The 25,250-nt window shown below is 43.0% G+C and overlaps 1 protein-coding gene across 5 annotated transcripts in view; it reads right to left on the bottom strand.

Annotated features, from left to right (window-relative positions):
- Nucleotides 1-367: 367 nt before the first annotated feature.
- The window catches only part of PDS5A (PDS5 cohesin associated factor A), a 130,914-nt gene continuing 106,031 nt past the window's right edge, over nucleotides 368-25,250 (bottom strand). For 3 of the 5 annotated variants that reach the window (XM_053252359.1, XM_053252363.1, XM_053252361.1), the window contains 10 exons: nucleotides 24,992-25,196; nucleotides 24,657-24,771; nucleotides 19,557-19,689; nucleotides 11,037-11,156; nucleotides 10,098-10,160; nucleotides 8,810-8,955; nucleotides 6,954-7,059; nucleotides 5,220-5,575; nucleotides 2,043-2,193; nucleotides 368-1,521 (listed from right to left, as the gene is read on the bottom strand). In XM_053252359.1, the coding sequence (XP_053108334.1) occupies nucleotides 1,429-1,521; nucleotides 2,043-2,193; nucleotides 5,220-5,575; nucleotides 6,954-7,059; nucleotides 8,810-8,955; nucleotides 10,098-10,160; nucleotides 11,037-11,156; nucleotides 19,557-19,689; nucleotides 24,657-24,771; nucleotides 24,992-25,196 (1,488 nt within the window). In that variant the 3' untranslated portion in view covers nucleotides 368-1,428. The remainder of the gene's footprint in view (nucleotides 1,522-2,042; nucleotides 2,194-5,219; nucleotides 5,576-6,953; nucleotides 7,060-8,809; nucleotides 8,956-10,097; nucleotides 10,161-11,036; nucleotides 11,157-19,556; nucleotides 19,690-24,656; nucleotides 24,772-24,991; nucleotides 25,197-25,250) is intronic. The other 2 variants (XM_053252360.1, XM_053252362.1) reach the window with 2 other exon arrangements.

Raw genomic sequence — 25,250 nt, 5'->3', positions numbered from 1 at the left:
CCTTGCTGAAGCTAAGGAGGCCCAAGTCTGGATGAGTACATCCTATGTACATCACCACAATGGATAGGAGGATATAAGTATGTATTTATGTATGAACAAATAAACAGAACACACACTAATTTGTTTCTCTCACAAATAAGTCTGCAGCACATCAAATTGTGTGACCTGAGCTATGTTTAGGCTGGAAACAATACTTAAAAGTCCTAGGTACCATCAAATTTTAGTTCCAGCCCAGTGAAGGGATAAGGAAAAGTATTTGGGACCATCATCAATTTGTAGGTGCCAAGGATTTTCCTGGTTGTGAGATGATGTTGAAAACTGGCAAAGCAGAAATTATAGAAAGATTAAAAGATGAACACAAACCACATGACACCTAGAAGCATTTATTTTATGCAACAAACTTAAATATGATCATGTGTACATAAAAGTGTACACTGTATGCCGAACAATGCCAGAAAAATTAATATTGATGCAACAGTTTTCTAAATTAAACGTTAAAAAAAGTGAGCCGGGACAGGAAGACAAAAACATAAAAACAGACTTATTTTCAATCAGCACAATGCTTAAAATTGAGAGCAATCCTAAACATTTCCAACGTTCCTTACAAAGCTGCCAAAAGTCCAACTATTTTTAAAAATTGATTTTTTACATCAATAATAAAAATCTGGTGACAAACATTATAAAATCAAATGCCGGGCTCTCTTTACTCCATTAAAATTTAGAATATTCCAACAGAACCACAGGAGTAAACCCACTTAGAAGTAATATAAGTTTTTATAAAACAAACAATATGTACATTTATTGCAAATTATATTAAACTAAAGTGGAGGAGAAAATTAAAAAAGATGAAATGTCTACTTGCAAATCAATCAAGTGATTAGTCTCCCACTCTGATAAAAGTCAGAAAGCAACATGTATCAAAATTGTCACTATGTGACTTTTTATAGCAGGAACCAAAATCTGTACATCTTATTTTTGCTGGAAAGTAGGCAAGTGGGAAGAATTATACAGAAGAGTCTCCAAAAGTAAAGCAAATGAGAATTCAGTTAATTTCCTTGGGTCTTGGCTTAAAATTCATTCAGTAGGTGTCTACTTTTCCTTGCGAAAAAGTGGGCAAATACCTGGTTCTATGTCTGAGTATTTGTATAATTGTTGTAAGGACCTCCGTCTGACTTTCTTTTAAAAAATGCAGCATGAAAATTAATGGAGTAACACACTTTTAAACTCCAGATTTGCAGAAACTGGAATCAAGTGTTAAGCAATTTGCTTAATTATTGACTTTTCATAAAAAAAGTCTCGGGGAAATAAGTACAGATGCTTTTAGCCTCTCTCTCAAGAGTTTCTGCAGAGTAATTTCATCTGAAAGGGAAGCAGAGTTTTCTTTCTGTTTTCGGGGCTGAAAGCTGTGTGTTCAGAAGTATTCAGTTCTTATACAGGAAGTTTCTTAGTTTTTGCAGAAGCTTGGAGCATGCCTTTGTTTGCCCCTCCTTTCCTCACTCTGCGAGGAAGTTTTCTTTTTACCTTGCAAGGAGGAAAAAAATAAGAAATTTAAGTAAGTCAAACATGCTAAAGAAAGCTCAACCTGAACCAAGAAATGAGCTTTGCCTCCTTTAAGGACATATCTGATTTCTTGTAATAAGCTGGGTTTTCACCCAAGACATCAGCACAATGTAGAATTTAAAGACTTGATCAAAATTTCACTGAAGATGAGCAATATGCATTTACAGAAGACTCAGCAATTGCCCTATAAAGCATTATTTTTAATTCCAAGCATGGACATATTTGAGCATACTGCAACAATATAGGAGAGTGATTATAAAGATGATTTAGCATTAATCTAGAAAGGCTTGGCAGAAGAGTTGTAGTCAAACATGGGAGTATAATACTATGATCTTCTAATTGATCAACTTGCATTATCCATTTATAAGCTATAGTGATATCCAACATTCACATCAACCAAAAACCGACTACCAACCACCTCCTTCCAGCACCCATGATTGTACCAATACATAACAGAGCCCTGTATACGCTGCCTGCTGCACCTTCAGGAAGCCTCCCTCTGTTAGTTCTGTTTCCTCAGTGTCTTCCTGGCTGCTCTCACAAAGTTTAAAAAGATCCATTTCACTTGGAGAATATCCCGGACTTGATTCTACCTCCAACACTGAATCTCCATCACTTCCCAGCACCTTGCTTCTGAAAAATGTTAGAATGGGAATATCATTTGGGAATAAAATTCTAACTAAATCAAGCTTGGAACTGTACTTCTGTCCTTAAGAGTTGAGAAAAAGTGATTCCTGCTTTTCAAAACTGAAACCACCATGGACCAGCATGCATTTGCTTAATCCTCCTCCAAAGGGCAGACTACTGATCTACATAAAGGACTGTATCACTGTACTTTATGAGTGTACATGATTATAGCTTATCGAGTTTTTTAAATTATCCATATTTATTTGGGAAATGTATGCTGTTAAATAGTTTTAAAGCAAACCAAATAGGTAGCTCCTGGCTTACAGGTTTTAAAATCTCAGATTGCTAAACTGCCTAACCCAATTCCAAATATGAAATCCCTCTTCAGTCTCTGACTGGAACCCAAAGAGCTACTTCAGACATGACCAAGGTCAAGCCTGCACATTTGTGACCCACCAAACCTACTCGTCATATTATGGCAGCCCATCATCAAGAGCTCAATAAACTTCTCTCTTTGCTACATGCCTGTGTCATAGGGTTGTCATGACCCAACAGGCCACAATACAAGGCTGATGGGATTACAGACAAGCTCAAGGGCTTCCACACTTTTCTTCTTTGATCACCAACCTCTCTGTGACATGACAAATTGCTTTTGAGATTCCCTCTCAATTTCTGAAGTACCTTACCATAAAGTATGGAGGTCTGGCCTCACAAACAGTTAACAACTTTTGTACCTGGCTATTATTTGTGACCACCACTAGACCACAAATCCTATTACAATGTAAAGGATTCAGGGGGAAAGGCTGATTTGGCCTTCCATTTGTACCAGTCTTTGGAACAAGTGAAATTTGTGCTGCTTCGAAGTATCTCCAAAGTCCAAAGAGAGAGAGACAAGATTTATCCGATGAGTTATCCGTACATTTGGAGAACTCAAGGGAGGAATGCTATCTATTTCTCACAGCTGGCACCCCTCTCCCCTTTGCTCTCTGAAAATGTGTGGAGAACTTGAGGAAAGGGGCTCTCACTTTGCACTGGGCATCAAGGGGCAGACAGTTGCCAGGAAGATTTATTATCACCACTGGCCATCTGGCAAGCACCTGCGGAGTCTTGATGGCGACTAGGTTTGAAAACACAAGTCCAGAGCCCCCATAGTTTTGACAATAGATCAATCTGCAGTTGTTCAGAAGGCAGGTCAGAAATAGAATTAAATACTGTCTTGGGAAAGCCATAGAATAAAACTAGCTGGCTCTCCTCTCTCTAACTCTTCAGCAACTAATTCTTAACAGGAACCATATTTAGATTGGACAAGAGCGAGTGTTGGGGATCAGCAACACTGGAAGGGAGTTCACAAGTTTTGGTGTTGCCAGTTATTTGTGTTCACTCTGCACCAACCACCACCGCTCCCCAAGTCCTCTGGTGTGTGCAGAAACCTCAAGAGGCAAGAAGTCTTTCCACCACTTTGCCCTGCAATGGGCCGGAGAGAGCCTCCCACCTGTGAGACGCTCTGAACAGAGTCATAGCCAGGTCTACCTTTCCATGGAGGAGAAAGCTGCTCCAATTCTATCCCTGTGTCACTGCCACTATTCAACATCAAACACAGACAGACAACATGGGGAGAAGCTGCTGTTACTGGGAAAGAAAGAAAAAGGGGCCAGGTTCTACAGATGTGCTGGGAGGAACAGCAGTAGGCTGGATCCAACACCCAGATACATTCTCTTATTTCTACAGCTGAGCCTGGATGTTGGGTTCAGGTTGCAGTTGCTGGTCCTCCTAGCATGCCTGAGGAACCTTCAGGAAGAAAAAAAAAAGGTGAGGTTCCCGCTCCCTCTTCAATCCCTCACACCATCACCTCACAAAGTGAAAGAACAACTCTGCCCCTCTTCTGAGTTCTTTGCATACAATAGAGGATACTGATATCTCATTCCCCAAACAGAGATTCTTGCCAATAGAGGGACATTTGCCCCTGGTGAGGGGATATGTGGACTCCTGAATGTTGGCTTTATCCACTGATTCCCATATGAACCAAGACACATGCAAAGGGCTCTTTAACCCCACTTCTCTTTGTCTCTGAACACCCCTTATGGACCTCAGTTTTCTATTCCTTTACATAAGCAAACTGGTGAAAGCACTGGGGTGCACAAGGGGAGAAATCTATCAAAGCTCAACAGAAGTGACAAAGGTGGGTTAAGGAGATTTTTGCCTTTGACGTAACCTGCATGGGATAAAGGAAATGAGGTGCATAATGACAAGGGAGAACCTGGGGGGAGGGGGCAGATTACACCTCCAGCCAGGGTGGCCAGAACCTAAGGGGTATACTCGTGGGTCAAATGGGCCGTAAGCCAGAATTTGGCTTTAAAAAAGCCAAATCTGGCCACCTAGCTCCAGACTGCCAGTTTCCCTTACCTAACATGAAGGGAAAGGAGAAGCACATGTGGTTGCTTCTTTTGATTCTGCAAGGTCAAGCAGCCAACACTTCCTTTCTCCTCACCAGTAGGCATTGCTGGCTAGAACTCAGTGTCAACTGGAGAGGAACAAGAACTTGTAAATGATGATTTTTAAAGCAAATGTTTTAGTAAATGCCATAGGAGAGTGTTTTGTAAGCAATCTTCCACACTCTTCCACCTTGACATTAATCAGAAAACAATGTTTGAAGGCTGCTTTTTGAATGAAAAAATCTCAAGTTGTGTGCAAAGAAAACTCCATATTCTGAAAAGTAAGCACACAGATAGAATTACATATCAGTTTTGAAATAATTTGGAATTCTTTGGGAGGGACTATGATGGCAAGAGAGAAAAATAGAGGGAACAGGAGAGGGTGCAAGTCAAGGAAAGCAACAGGAAAAAGCATAGGGAGGAGTGTGCAGGAGGTACAAATAGTTCTGGGTTTCTGGTCAATATACCGCAAGCCCCTTTTCAAATTTTAACATGACAATCTGAGATTATATACCATCAGGTATTATAGCAAACTTGTTCTGAAATTCAGAAAAATTTCTTTGAGTAGGAATAACGGTGTCTCTGTGTTTGAAAATTTACCTTTGTAGATCAATCTGTCTCTGTGCTGGTACTGCTTTTTTCACTGTGTCTTGCTGTTTTGGTGCTTTGGCGTTACTTGCCTCTAATCCTCCTGGACCTTCTTGATTTGGTGCTGCCCTTTTCCGTCCCCTACCAGATGGTTTACTTGTTTCAGCATTTTTTGCTGTGGTGCCCTGAGATTCAGACTTGGGTGGACGTCCTCTCCTAGGTTTGGGAGGAGCTGGCTGTCCCGTCTCATCTGTTTTGTTTTCTTCTAATTTTTGATGAATATTCTCTGTTCCAGCTGCTGCTGCAGTTCTTTTTTTCCCACGCTCAGTACTAACATTTCCTTGTGTTACCTGATCGGAGTTTATCTCCTAGAAAACAAAATGAATTATTTGTCTGTTGTTAGCAATGTCCCAAAAGGTGGAATTATACCAGCTTCAGAAATGTGCAAGCATTTCTGAAGCATAGTTTTAAATGCAACTCCACCAACATCTCTGCAACTACCACAGCATAAATAATCCAATGAACAGGGAAGAGAGAATGGTTTTCAGGAATTCCCTCTGCAGTTGCCTATACCTCTCAAAAATATGAGGCTTGGAGGACCTCCAGGGACACAGTGGCTCAGATACCAAAATGTGTATGTGTGCCTGCTGCAGCAGCCTTTCCTACTAAAGCTGTGCCTACTGTGCAGTGGGGAAGGCTGCTGAAACAGGCACACAGCTCTCCATTACACATCCATTTTGGTATCTGAGCCACTGTGTCCCTGAAGGTCCTCCAAGCCTCATATTTCTGAGAGACATAGGCAACTGCAGAGCAAAAGGGGGATTCCTGAAAACCATCTTCTCTTCCATGTTCATGTATGAGCAGAAGTGTTCCCTGTGTACAACTCTTATTCTAGATGCCAGCCAGTATATTTCCATCTTGCCTTTCCTTTAAAGGAGCTCTGGGTAGTGGTATGAAACATGAGTCCTCACAAGCTACTTTATCCTCAAAATTACCCCATATTGTGAACTGCCCAGGGATTTTTTTTGTATGGGGCGGTATATTATTTGATTTATATACCAGCCTTCCAAAATGGCTCAGGGTGGTATACAAATGTACTAAATAAATAAGTAAATGAATGAATGAATGTGAGACATAGTGATTGACCCAGCAAGTTTCATAATTGAGGAAGAACTTGAACTCTTGTATCCATTGTATACCTACTACTGTTCCATGCTACTTCAGCCTTTAAAATTAAACCCCAAACTCAAAACATTATGAACATAAAAGAAATCAGAGACAACCCTGGTATTTAATAATAAAGGAACATTTTGCTTTAACTACTCAGCTTCTTTCAGTCGACATCCAGACCAACCTTTCATGGATGCACTAGGTTTTTGCTGTTGCGTAAGCGGGGAGGTAAGATTTTTTTGCAATCCCAGCTTCCCTCTGAAGCCACCTATGCCTAACAAAACTATCTGCCTGAGGATACTACAACTTTGTGCCTCTTGAACTAGTTTAGGGGGTTCAAGCATTTGCTGAGAGAAGGGAAGGACTGATTAAAATCACCCCACTATCCTCATGCAATGGAAAAACCTGATGTGTCCACAGAAAGTTAGTCTGGATGTTGACTAGGATTATTAAACTGGGGTTTGTTTTCATGATGTGGCTAAGAAAGTGGAGCAGTTAAATAGAAACAGCAATTCTGAGATATCTTCTTTAGCCAAGTTAGCTAGATAGATAGTCTTTTAAGTATTTCGACTATACCTTGCTCTTTACAGGTTCTATTTTTGCCGGAGTGATGGAAATAATTCTCACTGGATTTTCATCATTTTCACTGACACCAGTTTCTGATATGTCTGAGCTCTGTTCCCTATTGGAGGAATAAAAATAAATCAATCAATGATATACATCTGCTTTTCTTTGTAACTATGTGAAACTAAAATATTTTCCTCCATGTCAATTTGATTAACTGATTAATAAAAAACAATCAAGGTGCATTTCGAAGTTGACAGTTCTTGTCTAAAGTTCTTATAAAGGACAAATTAGGATTGTCTAAGTGCTACACACTCCAAAGAAAGGACTTCGAACTGATAAAATGGCATTTTTATTTATGACCTTGCAGCACCACATGTTTATCAATTAGTTCTTTATTTTGGATACATCAAAGTAATCACGCTTAAACCTGTTGAATTCAGTAGCTTAAATGTGCCTATCTCTGTGCTTAATTGTGGTTTTTACCTTTAGCTTTCCAAATTCATTATCTCCATAAGAGAAGCAAATCTAACATACTGAAATTGCAAGTTTTAATCATGCACTTGTCTTTTGATCATGTACTTTTAAATTATGTTCTGCATTACAGAAACTCAATTTCAAAACTAATCCTGCATTAAAATTTCCAAATAAACTTGCATATGCAAATCATTTGTTACATTATTGGAGACTCCATAATCAGTAAAGAATGAACATTTTTGCTAGAGAAACTGGCAATTATCAATAAGTCATCATGATTTATTTAAAAATCAGTGTCTATACTCTTATCATTGTATAAAAAGATGATGCTTAATAAAGAAGCATATGAATGGTGGGACTCATCCCACCCAAGCTGTTCTGGCCTACTAATTGAAGGGCACGCCTTTTGTGTGTTCTAAAAGGTCATGGGGCTCCTCACACCAGAAGCTGTGGCAAACTGGACAGAGGCCTAGGCAGTTTTCAGGGCAAGCCTAGGGCTTCGGATCTAGAAGAAGTCACTGACTGATCTCCTTGGTTAAAGGTTTGGGAATAGTGATAAAATGCTTTAATATCGACAGTTTAGGGTATCTATAATCTACAACCAGTTTCTGGTGGTCATTATAAGTTATGTAAACATTTTATACTGTATCAGTTATACATAAAAGTGAACCTTACCATTCATGGACCTGGCATCCGCGGCTGGGTAACGGACACCTGACCTCAGTACTTGCTGGGGGTGGGGGCTAAAAAAAGGTTAATTCCGAGTATCCGCAGTTTTGGGGTGGCTGGAAATGACCTCTGAGATCATTTCCACCTACCATTTTCTCAAATGGAGCTATTTTGTGACTCATTTAAAGCAAACAAACTCCCCCCCTGCAAAAAACTGTGGAAAAATTGCCATTTCAGACATTTGGGGGACATTGTGAGACAGCTGTAGACTCACAAAGCATGGTAGGGCAATTTTGTTTCAATTATTTCCGCCCTGTTTTGATGTTTTTTCTGTTATTTTTAAGTCTCCGGGAACCCCACCCCCTATTGAATTAATGCCCAATTATCCATGATTGTAGTGGAGAACGGAACCCCCACACACACATGGATAATGGGGTTCGCCTATATAACGCCTAGCTCATTAGCTTTATTAAGAAAAACAAAACATATTATTAATAAAACAAAACTTTTTTTTTAACAATAATCTTATAAGAATGCAGGAGTAATTTTCCAGTTATACTTGCAATAGAATCCTTAAGACAATTAATCAAGAAATCTAAGTGGCCATTTTCTACCTGGATTAAGATGAACACAGAACAATGCCATATTCAAAGGAAAGTCTCTTCACATAACAGCTTTTTATTTTAAAAAAATCTGAATTATATTGCTGTAAAGCAGTGTACCTTGATCTATTTCCTGCAGGTGAGCTCAGCTCTGAGTTTACATTATTATTGCTTCCAGTTTCTGGTCCTGTGCTTCTGATGTATGGTCTCCTTCCAGTTGCAGATAAAGGCTTATTCACTGCACCTAATACACCAGTTGGCTTGGGCTAAAATATACAACAGTAGGTTCATTTAAGCTTGAGGTACATGTATGTACACAATGTCATGGCACTGATAGTATAACCAATTTATTTAAGACTTTTTTTGTACAATAATGAAAATTCACTTCTTAATATACGAACAGTCAATTATATCCACAAGGCACTTCCACATGACATAATTAAGTAGCTGCAACTACCACTAGCCCAATGTAAATGTTTGAGTTTTTGTGTGCTGCTAAGAACAATCTTTTTTCAAATAGCTATATGCACCACAAATGCAATATAGCCCCATGGGTGGTGTGTGTGTGTTTTGGGGGGCGGAGCGGGGGAAGACCCTCATCTTTCATTCCAAGAACAGAGCAAACGCAAACATATAACAAACATAGGTGCAAACTGCTCCAGGATTATAAGGAATGCTTAATCTGCACTATTGTGAGGTTAACTCTGGGTGCAGAAAGAGTGCAAAATTATTATTCTTTTTAATGCCAATCAAATAGTACCAGTCAGTGGCTTGATGTCCCTTAGAGGACAAAAGCAAAGGACTGTCCTCATTCAGTAACAAAAGGGAGGAATGTCTCCCATTCAGAGCACTCAGGGTGGAGTGGAACTAACAGGTATTCTTGAGCTAAGGTGCAAATCTGCATTTCATCACAGCAACACATTTCTGATCTTTCAGAACCATTCTGGAGTGCAGGGAACAACTGGGCCTCTAATGGCTCTTGCGCAGCAGCACACATGCAAGAGGAATCCGCGAGTTGTGAGGGCTCCTGCTGTGCCCCTGCAGTCCCTCAAAGCACGCATGCTTCGTTAATCAGCCAGTAATTACCATGTAATCTTAGAATTTGTTTACTCCTTATGACCAATGTAGAAGTGTTCACATCCTCTGCATGAAATATATTGGTCAGTTATGGCAAAGCTGGGACACAGCCCACAAATTACTTAGTTGTGCTAGTTCCACTGAAATCAGGGGAGTACACTGATTTAATTGGAGACATGGCTGATTAAATGGGCTGCAGGTTGGACTTTATTCAGTCAATTCTCTATATCAATTTTCTGAGAAGTAATGAAATGCAAGAGTTGATTGCTAACTATGTTACATAGCTGATTGCCAACCATATACAATCAAGACCTAGGACAACAAATGATACCTTTCCTGTTAAAAGAAGAACTCTCATTTCTTCTGAAATGTAATTCCTGTCATTACAAAAATCCTGCAAGAAAGAGAGGAGATACTTAATTTTTTTTCTTTTTAACTCAAACATATTCTCATTCTCAAAATATTAGACAAGCAACTGACAAATCCCCCCACCCCATTTTCAGAAACTAGTGCTTCTAAATAGCTTTTTCTAGTGAATGTAATTTTCATCTGAAATATGGGCCACGAGCCAAAGAACTGTAAAATTAGTTCCGAGAACCTAAAGGTGCTTCACGCTTCCCTTCCACGCAACAGCAGCTGCTCATGCTAAGTGACAAAATACTGCTGAATAGAGAATAATTTCAAAAGCAGTTTGTAATATATGGAGATTAGCTCCTCCCCCAACCTTGCAAAAAGGCCAGAATTCCACTGGGCTAGTACAAGTGCTTAGACTGGATAATAAATTATATTGCTGGCAACAGGGTAGAACATTTGCAATTTATAAACCCTTACTTCTAAAGAACACTGGGCTACTAAAATTAAACAGAACAACATTTTGCCTAAGTTTCTTCATTTCATGGCTAGCTTGTATTGGGATGCTATTTGATCCCACATACTATAGAAATTTTACTTGACACTTCTAAAATAATGAAGCAGCAACAGTTAAAGATCCAACATTCCAGGACATCTACAAAATGATTGCAAAGAACTTTAGTAGCATACATCGTAAGAACATAACAGCTCTGCTGGATCAGGCCTAAGGCCAATCCAGTCCAGCATCCTGTTTCACTGGAGAGAAAGAATAGGACAGGATTTGGAAAATGGTCTAAAAACAGATAATTTAGCAAAGACAATTAAGAGAAATGAAAACTACTTGCTTTGGCCACACTTGAAACTATGCTTAACTAGATAATAAAGTCACAGATTTGTTTCCATTACTTCACAGAATTACCTTTTCAGGTTGTGTAAAAAATTTGGTTGGCAACACAGGATCCTTTGGAGAATCTGCATTACATAAAGCACTTTTGCTGTTGATAACACACAGGGCCACATCACACACAGTATAGAGTTTCTGAGGAGGGAGAAAAAATAATATATGTATATAAACAGTACCTTGAAAGCTACCGTGCACTTTGGGGGAAAACAAGCAAAAACAAAAACACCACTACCACCATTACAGTACTAGCCTCCTAAAACACAGAAATCAGCAAGCTAGCACTATGAAAGTGTTCCACTGCCTTCTGGTGAAGGTGACGAGAGGAACCCCAACCTCGCTCTCCAGGTTGGAACTGGGGAGGGGACAGGTTTGTCCCTTCAGCTGCATTAAGCTTCAGAGGGCATAGCACAACTACCAGGAAATCTCCCAGAGAGTTCTCCAGTTCCAAGCTGGAGAAGAAGGCTCGAGTTGGGTATTCTGGTGCTGGACAGTCAAACCACCCTTAGCTTCATCCTTGCCCAGCACCAAAATAAGCCTTGGCCACTTCCTCCAGTTCTGGAGGAGATTGGGGCTGGCAGCCTTGTTACGGGGCAGCAGTGGTGCCCTGAGAACTTCACCCACTCAGGACCAAAACAATCTGTTGCTCTCCTCCCAGCTGGAGAAAGCAGGTGGACAGGAATGGTCTCCACCCATAAAGTTGCACAGAGCATCCTTGTCCACCTACGTATCCAGCAATAAACCTAGAGCTGAGAGGGGAGGAGACAATTGTACTGTCTCTCTCTGTGCAAGGTCAGGGATTAGGTTGCAATACTATGCACACTTACCAGGGAACAAGTCTCACTGAAAACAGTAGGACCTTGAGTAAACACATATCAAAATTGCACTGGAACTCATAGGAGAGGATCCTCATGACTACACTTTTTAGCTTGGCTACAAAGGTCAGTCAAAATATGTGGGCTCCTACTTTCATACTCCTGTCAGCCACATTATTCATCTTCTGTAGGGAAAACTTTACTGGATTTTAAATTTTATTTTATTTTATTTTGGCAAAGAAAAATCAGGTTGCTTACCTATAACTTATGATCTCTGTGGGGATCCATGGTCACTCACAACTGGGTCTTCTGCGCCTGCGCAGAAAACCACAGAAGAATTTTTAGCTCAGTTTAGGCGCACACTGGCCCTTTAAGGCATAGTGATATCGGAGCCTTCAAAGGGTGCCTATAGTACCAGCAGTAGAGCACTTCCCTCTGAAACAGCCGCTGTCAAGAAAACGAACATCTCCCAGAGGAGAAGACAGCAAGCATCACAGCAGCACAGGTATGTAAACAGTATAAATAAAAAAGAAGCTAGCAGAAGGGACGGCCGGGCAGGTGTTGTGAGTGACCATGGATCCCCCCAGAGATCATAAGTTACAGGTAAGCAACCTGTTTATCTCTGTAGGGGAGATAAACTCTACAAGTTTATCTGTAGATAAACTGGTCACTCACAACTGGGTGAGTTGCTAGCTCCGATGTAAAAAGGAGGTGGGTGCTAGTGGTTACAGTACTTTCTTTAAAATGGCCCAATCAAAATCTGAAGCAAATCGCAAGTCCAAGGCATAGTGTCAGACAAAGGGCAGGTCCGAGGACCAGGTAGCAGCCCTGCAGATGTCCTTCATGCTGATGCCCGACATGTGGGCAGCTGAGGTAGCCATGGACCTAATGGAATGCACCCTGATCTTAGAAGGCGGTTGAATGCCTTGCTTCTTGTAGCAAAAGATGATCAGCTAAATTAGCCAATTGGACAAACTCTGTCTTGAAATGGCAAGACCTTTACTATAGGAGACGAATAGTTTGACCGCCTGAATGACTTAGTGTGGTTCAAAAAATAAGGAGACACCTGATGTCCAGGGTGTGCATAGAACATTCAAGAGGCGTTGAAGGGTCACAGAAAAAGGTAGGTAATACAATGTCCTGGTTGATATGAAAGTCTGATACAACCTTAGGGCGGAAGTTAGGATCTGGATGAAGGATAACCTTATCTGGATAGAACTTGGCGTAAGGGGAGTCCACCCATAGTGCAGTGAGTTCAGTGACCCACCTTGCTTATGTGATGGCAACAAGGAAGGTGGTTTTAAGACACAGCAATCTCATGGAGGCAGACAGTAATGGTTCAAAGGGGGCCTCTGTAAGTGCAGACAGCACAAGTGGGAGGCTCCAAGGCTCAATGGGCACCCGCACCGGAGGGTATAGGTTGTTAACTCCTTTTAGAAACTGTTTGGGGTCAGGATGGACAAAGACAGATTTACCATCCCTGCCTTGGTGGTGTGCTGAAATGGCATCTAGATGCACCGTGATGGAAATGTTGGAAAGTCTAGCCCTTTGAAGTGGAACTTCGCCAGCTGCGTCCCTTTCTCGAGAAGGCAGATTGGCCACGGTTACCCATGTCACGGCTGGATTACTGTAACACGCTCTACGTGGGGCTACCCTTGAAGAATATCCAGAAACTGCAGCTAGTGCAAAACGTGGCAGCTATGGTTTTGTCATCACACCCCATCCTGAAAGAGCTGCACTGGCTGCCAGTTCGTTTCCGGGTCCAATTCAAGGTGCTGGTTTTGACCTTTAAAGCCCTTAACGGTTTGGGCCCGGGGTATCTGAGGGACCGCCTGCTCCCAAGGGTTGCTGCCCGCTTGACAAGGTCATCTGAAGGGGCTCTGCTCCGGGTGCCTACAATGAAGGAGGCTCGTTTGTCATGCACTCGGGACCGGGCCTTCTCTGTTGTTGCCCCCAGACTTTGGAATGCTCTCTCAGTGGCCATCTGCTCCTCAGACTCCATCACAGTTTTTATAAAGCTTCTTAAATCTTGGCTTTTTACCCAGGCTTTTACATGACCATTTCTAAGCTGCTTCTATGTGTTTTTATTCTTGTGTCTATGTGTTTTTATGCTTGTATTTTATAGTTTTTAAATTAGATTTGTTTTATATTTTTAGCTTAATATTTTACCTGTCATTTTTATTGTATGTTTTTAACTTTTGTAAACCGCCTTGGGGTTGTTTTTAATGAAAGGCAGTATAGAAATTCAACAATAAATAAATAAATAAATAAAGTGAGCGAGATGAAGGAGTATCTGTCTTATTGAGGCTTGGAGAGGGTCAAAGCCTTTCGGCAAGGCGTAAGATGTGAAGCACTTCAATTTGCACTTGTAGGACCTTCTAGTAGAGGCCCTTCTTTCATTTATTTAGCAGGATGTTGTCTAGAAGTTCAGCCTCCACGCTGTCAGTGAGAGGGACTTCAAAGCGTGGTGGAAGACTTGGCCTCCTTTCCTTGTGAGGAGATCCCACCGATGTGGAAGGCGGTGGTAAGTGTACTTGCACAACTGAAGGAGAGCCAGGAATCACAGCTGCTGGGGCCACCAGGGGCACACCAGAATGCACTGTGCACATTGTTGGAGGATCTTTCCTATTATCCTGGACAACAATGGGAAAGGAGGGAAAAGATAATAAAGCCTACCCTGCCAACGCAGTTGGAAGGCGTCTCCCATCGATCCACTGCCTAGGCCTGCCCTGGAGCAGAACAGAGAGCACTTGGTATTATCCACCATGGCAAACAGTGAGTGTAGCCCAAGAGACAAAGAGGTCTGACAACATAGTATCACTAAGCTCTCACTCATGAAGGGTAGAGAAGGAGACATCTTGATTAAGGGAGTCATCCAGAATATCTAAGTATGTAGTACACTGCTCTGGGCTCCTTGGAGGAAGAGCGGGATATACAAATGTAAAATAAATAAATAAAATTTTGGATGGCCATAGGTGTGTTCCATAGGCCCTGTGAGTTTAAAGTCCCACAGTGGGCTCCCCAACCCCATATGGACTCATTGGTAGTAACCAATATCATAGAGTTCAGCATCAGAAAGGGGACTCCTTGCGTCAGGGAGTCCGGTTGGGTCCACCAAAGAACGTCTTGCAGGATATTAACTGGCACAACTAACCACTTGTTTTGGCTGTCCAGAGTTGGCCTGAAGACAGACAGCAACCAGAGCTGGAGTCTCCTCATCCTGAGGCATTTGTTTCCCACTGTCTTCATACAAGACTCCATCAGGCTCAACAAGAGCTGAATGGAATGAACTCATTGTCTGGGAGCAGACTGGAAGGCAACCACCATGGAAGAAATGGCCTGTATGCATTCTGCAGATAAGTACACACATTTCTCACCTGCATTCAGGACTGCCCCTATGTACTGGAGGGTACGCTGGGGAGTCAAGACTGAATTTTTCAGATTGACAGTGAGCCCCAGATCTACCAGAAGAGCGAGAGAGAGCGTGCAAATTGCAAGTTGGACAGCAAAGTAGGTTTGTTTCTTGCTGTGAAAAGCCAGTCATCAAGTAAGGGAAGACTGACACACCTTGAACATGGAGGCAGGCTATGATAGCAGCCATGCACTTCATGAAATTCCATGGGGTGGTACAGAGACTGAACAGGAGCACCTTATACTGGTAGCCCTGGGTACCCAAACAGAAGGGTAAGAACTGGTGGTGCCATGGGAGTATGGATACATGGAAGTAAGCATCTTTTAGGTCTAGAGATGCAAACCATTCCTCCTTCCACAGGAGTGACAAGATTGACTGTAGACAGATCATATGAAATGTAGAGATTTGAACAAACTTGTTCAGTTCTCTTTAGTCCAGGATGGGGCAAATACCACCTGGAATAGAACCCAGTGTGCATGAAAACAGGCAGAACTGGTTCTATGGCATCCTTTTGGAGCAGCGAGGCTACCTCTTCTTCAAGGATAGGAATTGTGTGGGTGTATTTTATGCCCATGTGACGGGGAGAGTCAAATTCAATTGCATAGCCATTGCATACTATGCATAACACAGGTGTTTGTTGTTATACGACAATAGGCAGATAGGTAAGGGGCGAAGCAGATGTCAGCTGAGGAGAGAGGAAGACATACTTCTGGGCCTGAAGCATTAAAAGGACTGCTTTGGCTGCTCTTGGGACTTGCTTTCTGCTGACCCTTCTGACACTGATGGTAATGGCACCTTGAGTACTGCCTAGAAACACCTCAGTAAGAGCCTCTGCCTTGGGAAGGGCGAGGCTGGTATCTTTGCTTAAAAGACGGCTGATACCTTTGATGGTTGGAAGACGATGGTTGAGATTGTGCAAAAGTCTTTGCTGTAAAACGTGACTTCAATCTCTCCATGGTATCATCTGTATCACTAGAAAACAATCTTTCCCCATCAAAGGGGAGATTTTCCATCTTGTCCTTCATCCCTGGTTCCAATGGTGTAAAGCGGAGCCAGGCATGGGGTTGCAGAGCAACAGACCCAGCCAACGCCTTTGGTTCCATTTCAGAAAGGTGTTTAGCTGTACTCAGCTATTGTTGCGTGAGGTCTGCTGACTTCAAAAGGGTAGCTAGGAATTTTCCCTTGAACGGCTCAGGGAAGGGAGGCTGCTTCCTCCTTCACACTGTCCCGTAAGAACTGCTGGTATTTGGCCATACAGACTAGATAGTTAGCCACTTTGAGGGAGAGGCAGCCCGAGGAGTAGAACTGTCTAGCTATCGAGTCCATCTTCCGATCCTCCTTATTCACTGGTGACAAGTGCTTACGTGTGGACTTTGAATGGAATGCACAGTCAACCACGAGTGAGTTTGGTGCCAAGTGGAAGGAGCAGGAGGCTTCCTGAATACGGTACAAGTTCTCCAGTTTTTTACATGGCAACATGGCAGTCACTGGTGTGGATCAGGTAGTCTTAGCAGCTGCCACTAAAGAGGGCAACATTGGGAGAACCAAGGGGTGTGCCACAGAGGAAGTTGACAAGTAACTATACACTGGATCAGTAACTGTAACTTCCGGTGGTGGAGTTTCTAGGCCTAAGGCTTCAGCTATCTCTCAGATCTGGGCATGGTAGGACTTAGTCTCCTCCAATAGGGAGTCTGAAAGCCTATTGCCTACGTTATCATCAGGCTAGGTTCCCACGTGTACTTCTGACATGTCCGACTCAGGGTCAGAGCCATATGAAGATTAGTCTTCTGAATCTGGATCCAGAGGAAGAGGATCAGCAGGAGTGGGAAGCAACTGAGCAGATGGCTGCTCCGAAACCAATGGCAGAAGAAGCCAAGCAGACACATGTGGATGTTCAGGAGCCGGCAAGACCAGTTGTACTGGTGTAAGTGGTGGGGCCCTTGGCATTGGCGTACAAGGCCTAGAGGTAACCAGTGGAACAGCCAGCACCTTAAACTGATCCACAGGAGGAGCATGCAGTGGATCTGGTAGAGCCTCTCTAAGCTGCATAGTGTTCCAAAGCTTATATTCTTCAAAGCCATAAGGAAGGGCTGGGAAGCTATAAAGAAAACGAGGACAAAAACATTCCTTGAGCTTAAGGTGAGGCAAGTCAAAAACCCTTGGGGAGCTATAGTAATTCAGAACGTCACAGCGGGCACACAAAATTGAAAAATGGAACCATTCCTTAAAGGGGAATGCCGACAGGCATTGTGGTGTTGGAAAGGGCAGCCACCCAGGGGAGTCGTCTTCTTCTTATTATTATTATTACATTTATATCCCGCTCTTCCTCCAAGGAGCCCAGAGCGGTGTACTACATACTTAAGTTTCTCTTTCACAACAACCCTGTGAAGTAGGCTAGGCTGAGAGAGAAGTGACTGGCCCAGAGTCACCCAGCTAGTATCATGGCTGAATGGAGATTTGAACTCAGGTCTCCCCGGTCCTAGTCCAGCACTCTAACCACTACACCACGCTGGTCTTAGGAACTGGCCTGGAAGAATCAGGCTCTTCTACATCCAAGGTTGAGTCTATAGAATCTAACAGGTGCTCAAGTTCCTGTCGCAGTAGAACTTGGAGCGCACACGACTCAAAAGACGGTGTTGCCAGGGTCTCCGGTGAAGAACGCAAAGGCGACTGTACCGGAGTAGTCATGTGGGAAATAATTATTGACAACGACGGTGTCAAACAAATTGGTGAGAGGTGATAAGATTAAGGATGAAGTTCGGTTTGCGCCAATATCGACGCAGACGATGTTGAGGACGAGAACTGATTTGGCACCGAAACAGCTTGTATAAACGGTGCCTTTAGCGTCAAGTGCCTCCTTGAGTTGAGAGTGGATCCTTAATCACCAAGGTAGCAGGTGCCGAATGCTTCGGTGTCGAGAGTTGAGGTCCAACAGACGTCAAGAGTTGAGGTCCAACAGACGTTGAGGTCGCTGTGCTGGAGGGTCTCGACGTTGATGCCGGACGCAGAAGGTAAGATGTTTGAGGCTGTGCTGACATTGGTAAAGGCATGCTCACCAGTACCGAAGTACAGTCCTTCAGCGCCAATCCTGACGCTGAGGCAGACATCACTGAAGCCGACTTAGCCTTGTCTGAAGACCCGTGGAGCTATGTTTCTCATTCTTTTTGCAGGGCTCCGAAGATACTGAATGGACATGATCATGCTTATGCCTATGCTTTCACTGCACTCTTTCCAATGGTTTCTTGAAAGAGGCAGTCGACACTGAAGGCATGGACATCGAGGGCATGGGCACTGAGATCAATGTCGAGGGTGCCGACCTGCCAGGCACCGTGCTGCAAGGTGGTGAAGGCGGTTTCCCAGTCAGAGTATGTTCTCATACAGCGATGCCTTTAATCACAATTCATGACTTGTGTTTTCTTTTTGAAGGAAAGGCACACTGCACAAATGCTGGTGTTATAAGAATTCGCCAAACAAATTAGGCAATCCGAATGCCCAACAGAGGAGGGCATGGTGCCCTTACAAACTGAGCAGCATGTAAAATATTTAGGATTAGACATAACGCAGCCAGAAAGCAGTCCAAGATCAGTCCAAAAATCAGAGAGAAAAGCCAAAACAGAAGGGGTAGCAAAGCCAAGTCCAGAAACAGTCACAGTCAAAAAAACAAGTCAGAAACAGTCCAAAAGATAGGCAGAAGAGAAGTCACAAAACAGTCCGTCAACCCAAAAGATCTGTCAGAAAGAACAATCTCTAATCTCTTACAGAACAGAGAGAAACCGGGGCAGATCCTCCCGAGGTAGCGCGAGCAGCAGACGAGAAGGAACTGAAGAGGGAGGCGTTCTACTGCTGGTACTATAGGCACCCTTTGAAGGCTCCGGTATCACCATGTCTTAAAGGGCCAGCGTGCACCTAAACGGAGCTAAAGATTCTTCCGCGGTTTTCTGCGCAGGTGCAGAAGACCCAGTTGTGAGTGACCAGGGATCCCTACAGAGATCAAAACAGCATAGTAAAAAAAGCACTAAGAATATAATGGATTAGATAGCCTTCTTTTAAAAAAAATCAAAGTATATTTAATGTTTTTAATTATTGTATTTTGTCCAACAGCTTATGTTCAGCATTACAGGACAATTAAAAACTATGTTTAACTTTTCTTGATGACAACTAGACTCTTTTTTTTGCTTTTTAATGATGAGATTGCTAACACAAGGTCCTTAAAACTAAAATTATCTGATAAATTTTGGCCTAGTGAAGCATTCTGTCCATCTTATTCAATAACTGTCTTGAAAACCCCTCTCTTTCCACGACATTTCTTACTTCATTGGCCTTTGGCTCATCTGGAGACTGTGCATCCCGAGTAAGTTTGATGCTTTCTGTCATCTTTTTCATGAAAGCATGACTGTTGTTTTCATTCTTTGTCATTAAGACTTCCAACATGAACCACAGGCACCTAATAAAATACAAATACCAAGAAACATATGTAACCTTAACACCTTTCCCTATAGGCAAGGCATACCTGGGTTTGATGGCACCTCCTTCAAGTTTTACATTTTGTCCAATCATATTGTATGAGTCTAACCACATAATCTAGAAAATGGCCCCCACCAGTGTTCCCTCTAGCAGAGATTTCCAGATGTTGTTGACTACAACTCCCATAATCTCCAAGCAAAAACCATTGCAGCTGGGGATTCTGTGATTTGCAGTAAACAACATATGGGAATCCATGCTAGAGGGAACACTGCCCTGCACCCCCAATAGGGCTGTGCATCAGAATTTCTGATTCCAACAAAAACACACCATTCCCCCAGTGCTGCAAGTTTCACACAGTACCTGTTATTTCCAGCACTGGGGAGGGAAGGCCTTCAGTGGAACCAGAGTCACATAGGGATACCAGAGGGGTATGAAGGGGAAATGTGCAGGGAACAACAACAGTTCCCAGATGTCAGACATTTCAATGCATGTCCCTACTAATTTTGGCACCCCCAAGTGACTCCACTGAAAAGCACCCCCTCTCCTGGCACAGAAATAGCAGGTACTGTGCAGAGCTGGCTGTGATGGGAGTGCCTGTCTCCACAGTAAAGATGCATTTTTTTTTTTGGTCAGAATTGAAAATACCTATGCACAGCCCTACAAATTAGGAAAAAGGGATGAATTGGAACCACACAAAGCAGGCCTTAAGAGTTCAGAAAGTAAGCAGACTGGGGAAAATATGGTCCAGAAATTTAGTAAGTGATACAGAATGGAGTGTTAACTCCCGCAAATTAGCAGAATTTGGTGTGAAAGCCAATTTAGGGACAATCCAACAAGACTCAATATCTAAAACACAGTTATCATAGAAACTAATTTTCATCCTGCAATTGTGAGCCCACTTCTCTGTTCTATAACATTTCAGAAGGCAATCCTTGTCCAGAGAAAGACCTGAAGATAAACAATCCAGTTCTCAGTTGAAGCCAAGTAGGTCTGGCTTATAAACTGGTAAGAGATTGGCTGAGAACAATACAGTGGTCCCTCGACTTACGAAGCACTCGACATCCGAAGATTTCGACATACGAACGACAAAAAATACCGGAAGTCGTTGCCGGTTTAGATGTGGCTTCCTCGACCTACGAATTTTTAGATGCGGTTTCCTTGACTTACGAGTGTTCCGGACCTCCGTGGATGCGCTTTTCGACTTACGAAAATTCCGACCTACGAACGTGCGTTCGGATCGGATTATCTTCGTAAGTCGAGGGACCACTGTATGTAGAAGACTCAGAGTTCTGCACAGGAAGAGTGGGCTATAAATGAAATCAACAACAGAGGAGAGTAAGATCTCCAAAATGAATAAACAGGTTGCTCACCTGTAACTGATGATCTGGTGGTGAACAGTTGATATCCATTAGAATGGATTCTGCTCCTGCATGGAAGCCTCTTGGTGTTGAGTCCCTCAGCTCCTTTTCAGTGCTTGCGCCCCGCCCCACGTGACCATGTAGCTATTTAAGGCGGGAGGAGCGCAGGCACCTCGGTTCCTTGGAGACCGCCAAAGCAGTTGAGAAATCTGTCGTAGTAGATACGTTCTACTATAAAAAGGTAAGCACTACTGTGGAGGGGAGGTTCGGGAGGGTCTAATGGATATCAATGGATCACCACCATATCATCAGTTACAGGTGAGCAACCTGTTTATCTGGGGCGTGATCCGTTGAATCCATTAGAATGGGTGTTTAGTTAGCTCCATAGAGGAGGAGGGAGCAGTAGAGTTATTGTAACACTCATTTTAGGACACTTCTCCCAAAATTCGCCTCCGTTGCAGAGCATAAGTCAATAGCATAGTGTTTTACAAAAGGCTGTTAAGAAGACCAAGTGGCGGCCTTACAGATGTCCTGAAAGGATATGCCTGCAGGTGCACCATAAGCCTTAGTAGAATGTGCTTTTATGGACTTAGGAGGCTGTACTTTCTGCAGAGTGTAGGCCAGTAGGATGGTTTGCAGTGGGAGAGTCTTTGTCAGGATAGGGCTTGTCCAACGGTCTTAATAACATTTCTTGGAATTGAAGGTGTCAACGAAACTTTGAGAGCAGACCACAGACCGGTCAAGCCATGAGTAAACAGGATTGTTGCCATCTGGACTTGTAAACAAGTCAGGCCTGGGACCCATTATGCCAATGATGCGAGACTGGGGAATTGTTTACATTAGGATGGCGACTTTAGCAGATTTGATTTGGCTGTTTTTGATTTGAGATACAACAGGAGGTTTGAGGAGAGGTTATAAAAGGGGACATGCATACCCCTTCCAGAGTAGAAATGGGAACATGCAGAGAAAAGGAGAAGCTGCCAGGGGAAGATATTGAGACCCGGGGAGCTGCATGTCAGCCCGGACAAGGGAGAGGTGTCCCCTGCCCCTTGGATTAATGGGTGAACACAGCTTGTGTTCCCTAGCCATTCCTGGGCCTTTCACCTAAGCTGCTTGGACTGTTTCCAGTCCTCCCGGTGTTTTTCCTTAAGGCGTCCTGACCAAGCTACTAATGGCGTGGACTGGTAAATTGCTTATCTACTAGAGATTACCTTCAGTTTAGATCTTCCAGCACTAACATACCTTTCTGATCCTGTCCTTTCTCACCACCTGTGGAATCATTCTTCCTCCTCTGCTTTCTAGCTGCATCCTTTCTCTTCCCCCTCTGTTCCCATCCCTCCTCCCCCCCCTCTCTCCTCTTGGCACACAATCATCACATCAGTGATGAGCTCTTAGCTTCCCCCTCCCCTCTCAAGCCTGGCTGTTCGGCCCATGGATTGTGCGTGGCTTTCTCCCTCTGTCTGCACTGTGGATGAAATGTTTTGTATCGTTGTGGTGAGAGCAGGGAGATAAGACCTCATTGCTAAGAGACAGAGCTTGCTAACGGACTCTGAGTGAGATAGGAAAGTGTTTTCATTCCTAGTCAGTGAGAGAAAATATTCTGTCAGCTGTTAGCTCATTTCCAATGAGAGAGACGAATGCTTTTAATGCTGTTCTGTTGGATGAAAGAAATGATTTTAATTGCTGTTGGACCTACACATTATGATGAGACATGTGATTGATTTTGCTTGTTTGCTAAATTGCTTCTATGTAATCATTTAGCCTTCAATAAAGCTTTTAGACTGCAATTTTGTGTTTGGGAATGCCTTCATTCTTCCCTCTCCTTTTTCCTGAATGCACGTGATCTCACGGATAACAAATCTGAAGTAGTCTGGTAGACTACAGTTGTGTTAATGACAGCCAGGCTGCTCACAACAATGCAACGGCAGAAGGAGAGCACAGCGAAGGACCCCTGCCTGGTGATGGCAAACGTGAGTACGTAGGTGGAGATGGTTCATCTGTTTGAACAGCTGTAGAAGACACCTTCCGCATAATGGTTTGCGTCTGCTTGGTAGACATCAGCTGTAAAGTTTGTGTAGAAGTTGTCAAGGACTGCACCTTCCAGACTGGTGGAGCAGGAGGGGCATCCCCTGAGGACAATGTACGAATTGGCAGGCTGTAGGTGCCAACCTGTGGCTTCAAAGAACCCAACACGCTCAGCCTCCAAGCCCTGCTCCCCTCATAATCATAAGCAAGCCTTGGTGACATTGCTCCCAGAAAGACTGTTTGTGCTGATAGGGAAGTGTTATGACTAACACTTGCATTGATATCGACGAAGCTGGCAGTTCTGGCATCGACGGCTGTTGCTCTGATGCCGGAGGCAGTGTTGACATCGAAGGCTGTTGCCCTGGTGCTGAGGGTGGTGTCGACATCCAAGTGTGGTCTTCTGACTCTTTCTATGTCGATGGATCCATAGGCATCAAGGCCGATGTCGAGGTGGACAAACCAGCTCCCAGTGATGCCGGAGACTTTGCCGATGCAGACTGTGACGTCAAAGGGGTCTCTGACATCGTAGGCTTCGATATCGATACAAAGACTACATCTTGAGTCGACGTCGGTCTCAACAGCTTCCGTGTCTTTTGTGCGGGCTTGTTCGCAGTCATCATTTTGTCCCCCTGTCTTTTCGAGGTTTTAACGGTGGGCAACAAGGTTTCAGACTGGCTGGAACCCAGGGCCCTTGAGCCATGTGCCTAAGGTGACGATGGAACCTCTTTTGACAATGACGAAGACGCGACCAGAACATCATCATAGATAGAAGCTCTCAAACAAAGTTCCTGATTTCTCATTTGCTTGTAGAAAGATTGACAAATTTTGCATGTTGACGTGTTATGGGCTTCACCCAGACACAACAAGCATAAACTATGGGCATCTTGAGAGGGCAATTTTGCTCTACACTTTTCACATCATTTAAAAGTCTTCTTTTGTTTAGGGGTATCCATATCCCTCTAAGGCGGGGACAAAGCCCACAATCAACAGAGTCAGTCCGGTACTCACAAAACGTCATCTAACACAGTCCAAGGTCGAAAATGCCAATTATCAGTCCAATCAGTTGCTAAACAGAATCATAGAGCAAGAAACGTTATCAAAAACACAGTCCAAGGTTGTAATAGCCGTAATAAGATAGTAGAACTTTAGAAGAAAACGTTAGTAATAAAGGAACCAGAACGAGGAGCTGAAGAAACCGAGTGAACCGATTTTTACGGCAGTTGCAAAGGAACCAAGGTGCCTGCGCCCCTCCCGCCTTAAACAGGCATGTGGTCACATAGGGTGGGGTGCAGGAGCCGAAAAGGAGCTGAGGAACTCGACACCTAGAGGCTTCCACGCAGGTGCAGAACCCATTCTAATGGATTCAGCGTATCACACCCTAGATACTCCTGTTGATTAAGCAGTCCTGAGATACTCTCAGTATTGTGCCTGCTTAACAAAAAGCATTGTGAAATGCTTTTTCTTTAGAATAAAAATAATTTATGTTCAGAATATCCGGACATATATTACATAGCAAATCAATTTCTATCTACAATTTTTCAAATGTCTAATGTAGGACACGTACTCTTTGATATCACGAAGTTGATCAACATCTTGAGGTTTTGTAAAATCTGGATCATGAGCCAGCAAGTGAATCATGTATGGTACCACATATTCAGGCAGGAGGGATAACAGCTTTTCTGGAACACAGCATAAAAGCTGCATAAGCAACCAACATATGCATACTAACCACCAGGGATATTTCATAGTTTTACTATTATGCAATATAGCTGCAAATTATATTTATCATGTAAAAATCAGGCATGGCAACTCAAAACAATCCTATCACTATTTTCTTCATATACAAATATCAAAACAGTATTTGAAGTTAAGATATTAGAGGTGAACACATTTACTAACCATTGGCCATAGGATTTTGCTTAATGTACTCTCGTCGTATACTTATATTTTTAAGCAAGCACTGTCTTGCATGTGCTCGCCTTTCTTTTACAGGGTCTTTGGCACACAATGCAAATATTGCCATATACTCCAATGGGAGCAGTAATTTTACCAGTGCTTTATGAAGTTTCTGAGCAAATATCTGCCTGACTTGGTAACATTCATCCTGTAAGAAGAAGAAAACAAAGTGCAAATGGAAGTTTCACAGATACCAGCAGAA

The sequence above is a fragment of the Hemicordylus capensis genome, chromosome 5, assembly GCF_027244095.1.
Source record: "Hemicordylus capensis ecotype Gifberg chromosome 5, rHemCap1.1.pri, whole genome shotgun sequence".
In the NCBI taxonomy this organism is placed as follows: Eukaryota; Metazoa; Chordata; class Lepidosauria; order Squamata; family Cordylidae; genus Hemicordylus; species Hemicordylus capensis.
This window is presented reverse-complemented; position numbering and strand designations above follow the sequence as displayed.